General features: G+C 30.4%; 1 protein-coding gene across 1 annotated transcript; it reads right to left on the bottom strand.

Annotated features, from left to right (window-relative positions):
• Positions 1–1540: 1540 nt before the first annotated feature.
• Positions 1541–2622, bottom strand: Phum_PHUM460900 (class A rhodopsin-like G-protein coupled receptor GPRadr2, putative; the record flags this gene model as incomplete). The annotated part of the gene is made up of 3 exons (XM_002430003.1): positions 1541–1561; positions 1918–2080; positions 2150–2622. The coding sequence occupies 3 exons, from the start codon at positions 2620–2622 to the stop codon at positions 1541–1543; spliced, it is 657 nt and encodes a 218-aa protein (XP_002430048.1).
• Positions 2623–4564: the final 1942 nt, after the last annotated feature.

Below are 4564 nucleotides of genomic sequence, written 5' to 3'. Positions count from 1 at the left end.
AAAAAATTAATAATAAATATACATATAATAAAAAAAACCTCCGGAGGATTTCATTTAAAAAAAAAAATATAAACTGGACAGAAAACAAATAAGTGAAAGCGTTAGAAATTCGAAGAAACGAAAAGAGAAGAGAGAGAGAGAGAGAGAGAGAGTGTGTGTGCGTGTGTGAGAAAGAGAGAGAAATTGAGAAAAGAAATGACGTATAAATAAACACAATATAAAAGAGAAAAAAATTTTTTTTTTTTTTTTTTTTTAAACTGGAGAGGAATGAGAGGAAGAGAGAGAGAGAGAGGGGGAGAGAGAAAGAGAGAGAAAACGAATTCGGAAAATGTCGCATTCCCATGGTTTTGAATTGAATTTAAAAACTTTTGAAACCGGATATGACGGGTAAAAAAAAAAAAACGTGGAAAGAGAAATCGCATTGCAAAAAAAAAATAAAAAATAAAAATCGGAATCTCTCTCTCTCTCTCTCACTCTTTTTAATTTTTTTTTGTATTTTCTCTCTCTTTTTTTTTTCATTCTCGTTTCATCATCATCATCATCATCATCATCATTATCATTATCATTGCATTCGAACGCGTCAATCCCAAACCTGTTTGTTTGTTGCACACACAACAACCTTTGATTTATGTCCTTTTTTTTCCCTTTTCCCTTTCCCCCTCCTCTCCTCCTTCTTTTTCGTTTATTATAATTTTACGAATAAATTTTTTGTTTTTTTTTTTTATTAAAGTCCCGAAAAATAAATTTTTTCCCACGGGATAAGTGGAGGGGGTGCAAAGAGAATAAACTCCTCCTCAATTTTCCAACACAAGATACCGGAAAGCTGACTCTTGAATTTTTTTTTTTTTTTTTGTCCCTATCCGTGTCTTGTCGTGTCAGCATCTTTCTCAGCTTCACCGTCCAATGACACGTTTTTTGTTTACATACTTTTTACGTGTTTCTTTTTTTTCCTTTTTTTTTTTGTCGTCGTTTTAGAAAATGAGACCCGTTTTCGAGCTTATTTTGTTGTTATCGAAAAAAAAAGGTTTTTGTTTTTTTTCCCCCCGTTGTTTCCTCGTTTGTTTGTTTTCGAAAATTTTAAATAATGTTAATAATTTAAATTTTCGTTTCGTGTTTTTTTTATACCCCCCCTCCTCCCTCCCATCCGCCCTTTTCCCTCATTTTTTCGAAAACACATTAAAAGTTGTGTAAAAGATCAAACCGAAAACAAAAACAAACAAACAAACAAAATATAAAACATAAAAACGCTTTACGTTAAAATTTTACCTTTTACAAAAAATATTCAACTTTGACCTCGATATACCAACGACAAAAAAAAAAAAAAAAAAAAAAAAAACGTAACGCGAAACCGAACGGAAAATGGCGACGAATGGATCCCAAAGGAAAATATATATATATATATATATATATATATATATATATATATATATATACTACGTACACGTCGTGAGTATATACATATATATATCAAAAAAATAAATTTTCCTTTGTTTCTTTTCCTTTTTTTTTTTCTTAATCTTTCATTTTTTTATTTCACCTTTCACCCCTCCCTCCACCTCACCTCCTCGTTAAAATGATAATAATAATAATCAATACAAAGGCAAAACATAAAACGACAAAAATAATGTAAAAACTTTCCGTGCGCGAGTTTTTTTTTGTTGAAATAATTTAAATTTTTATCTATTTTCGTTTCCTTTTACCGCCATTTTTTTTTTTAAATAACAATAAAAATCGTTCGAAAAAAATTTAAGGGGAGTTAAATAAATAAATAAATAAGGGTAGTTTTTTTAAAAACAAAATTACGTTAAATGCACATAACAAAAGCAATAAAAAAAAAAACAATATGGCGTCGTTAAAAGTAAAAAACAACACGGCGTCGTTAAAAGTAAAAAAAAAGAAAAATTTCTTTGTTCCTACCTGACATTTGGGATACTTTTCTTCTTTCCTTTCGACTTTCCAACCCAGTAACGGTGGTATGCATATCAAACCGGATGCTATCCAAACGAAGGCTATCATGAACACGGCTCTTGCCGGCGTTCTTTTTTTAAGATAATCAATGGCTTGCGTTATAGACCAATAACTAGAAAGAAAAAGTAAAGCATGAGAAGGAGTAAGAAGAAGATGACAAAAAGGTCAAAGGAATACTCACCGATCCAACGAGATAAGGCATAGGTTCATTATGCTTGCCGTCGATAGTAAGACGTCCATGGCCGAATGTATGTCGCACCACATGTTACCGAATATCCAATAGCCCATGAGTTCGTTAGCTAAGCTAAAAGGCATTATAATCAAACCCAAAAAGAAATCCGCGACCGCTAGGGATGCTATAAACCAATTTTGTATGTTTTTCAACGATTTTTCCGTCGCTATGGCGATTATGACGAGCATGTTTCCGACGACGACAATTATCATGACGATCGTGACCAATATGGACGATAGTATTATGTGTGCCAATGTGTAACCGCTTGGATAAGATAAACCCGGATATATTATGTACGTGTTGTCGAGTGAAAAATTCGTTAGGTTCACGTAACTTTCGTTAATGACACGATTCAATTCAATGTACCCGTCGTCGAAATTTGTCGAATTGTAATAATCCGTTAAATCTGATGAAAACTCCATAATTTTCAGGTACTACCTTTGTGTTCCCCCTTTTTTTCTTCTTCTTCTTCTTTGATGATGTTTTCAATAAGTTTTTTATTTCAACAAAATAAATGTTATTCGCGACCGGAAACACACAAACAAACGAAACGAAACGAAAAATTAAAAACAAAAAAAACAACCAACGAACGAACGAACGAACAAACGAACAAACGATAAACTTTTTTTTTTTTTTTTTCTATTATTATTTTTTTTTTTTTTAAGTTAACTAATAGATTTTAGGCACAAGTTGAAATTGGAAGAATATCTTAGAATTAGGTACGAATGAATTTTCTGTCGTTTCATAATCAATCGATCATTAACATTGTTTGTTTGTTTGTTTGTTTTTGCTTGACTTATTCCTTTGCGGTTTATCTGAACGAGAACCTGAAAGAGAAAAAAGAAAAATTTTTTTTTTTAAAACGAAATTTTAAATACAAACGATTGTTATGAATGATAACAACCGGATGTGGTTTTTAATCTTTTGTCCTTTGAGTTTGTCAAAAAAAATTTCCCGTTTGTTGTCTTCTTTAATGATGATAAGATAATAATAATTATTAAAATCTTAAAAAGTTTCTCATCATCTTAATCTTATTTATAATTTATGGAAAACCGTTTAAAATACGACCCCCCCTAAAGCCCCCCCACCCTCAGCGCTCTCTGTCATCGTTATCAAATCTACCTCGTTGGTTGTTTGTTTGTCTGTTGTGGTTGTTTTCATGATTTCGTTCTTTTAATAAGAGTCAATGTTACCCTTCGTAGTCTTTTCTTTCTGTACTAATTTTTTTTCGTATGTTAAAAAAAAATGGCCGTCGGACTGGTAAGGCATATAATTCGTACCAACTGACCCAGATTAAAAAAAAAAAAAAAATTCGAAATTAAATTTAACAGCTGACGAAGTTTTATTTTATTTTATTTTTTTTTGGGGGGGGGGGAAGTCTTAAAACCAAAAAAAGAAAATTGAAACTTTTTTTTTATATATTACGACCTTCGTGTGTTCTTTTCTCTCTCTCTCTCTCATTTTCCCGCCATTTTTTTTCTTTTCCTCTTTTAAAAATTAACCCAAATTATTATTATTATTATTATTATTATTTGAACGTTTATAATAATATTCATTAAATAAAAAAAAAAAATTTTTTTGGCCATTTTTTTTTTTTTTTTTATTTCAAACTTTTGTAATTTATGAAAACTTTTTCTTTTCTTTTCTTTTTTTTTTAGTAATAACAAAAACAAAGTGTTAAAAAGAAAAAAAAGGGGGTGTTGAAGGTTTCCAGTGGGCGGTGACGGTGGTGGTGGTGACTCCTCAAAAAAAAAATGCCTGAAAAGTTTTTTTTTTTTTTTTTTTTTTTGAAAAACAAAAATAAAACTTTTTATGTAAAAACTTATTTTGAAAATAAAATGTATTACTGGAACAAAAAAAAAAAAAACTTCATAAATGAAAAAGAAGAAAAGAAATGAAATAAAAAGAAAAGAAAAAAACTCGACAGAGAAAGAGAGAGAGAGAGCGAGAGAGAGAGGGACAAGGAAGGAAGGATATAAAAGGTTTTAAAGACAAAGGAAAGAAAAAAAAGAAAAGAAAAGAAAAAAGGAAAACAGGGTTAAATAATTTTAAATTTAATTTTTTTTTTTTTTTTAATTTTATTTTACAATTAAAAAACAAAAAGAGGGAAGGGAGGATGGGTAAGGGTGAGAGGGAAAGAGAAAGAGTAAAAAAGAGAAAGAGAGTGAGAATGAGAGAGAAAGAGAGAGAGAGAGAAAGAAAATATATTTTTCATTAAAATATTTGCCCTCTTTTTCCTTTTTTTTTTTTTTTTCTATCATTCGTCCCTATTTTTATCATCATCATCATCTCTTCCCTCCTCCCTCCTCCCCACCCCCCTTTAGCTTCTCTTTTCACATCTTTCGGTCACGTTTCAAACGGAAA

This window comes from Pediculus humanus, genomic scaffold (genome assembly GCF_000006295.1).
Source record: "Pediculus humanus corporis 1103172108241 genomic scaffold, whole genome shotgun sequence".
Lineage (NCBI taxonomy): Eukaryota > Metazoa > Arthropoda > Insecta > Psocodea > Pediculidae > Pediculus > Pediculus humanus.
Note: the sequence above shows the minus strand (reverse complement) of the source record. Positions and strands in the feature narration are given on the sequence as shown.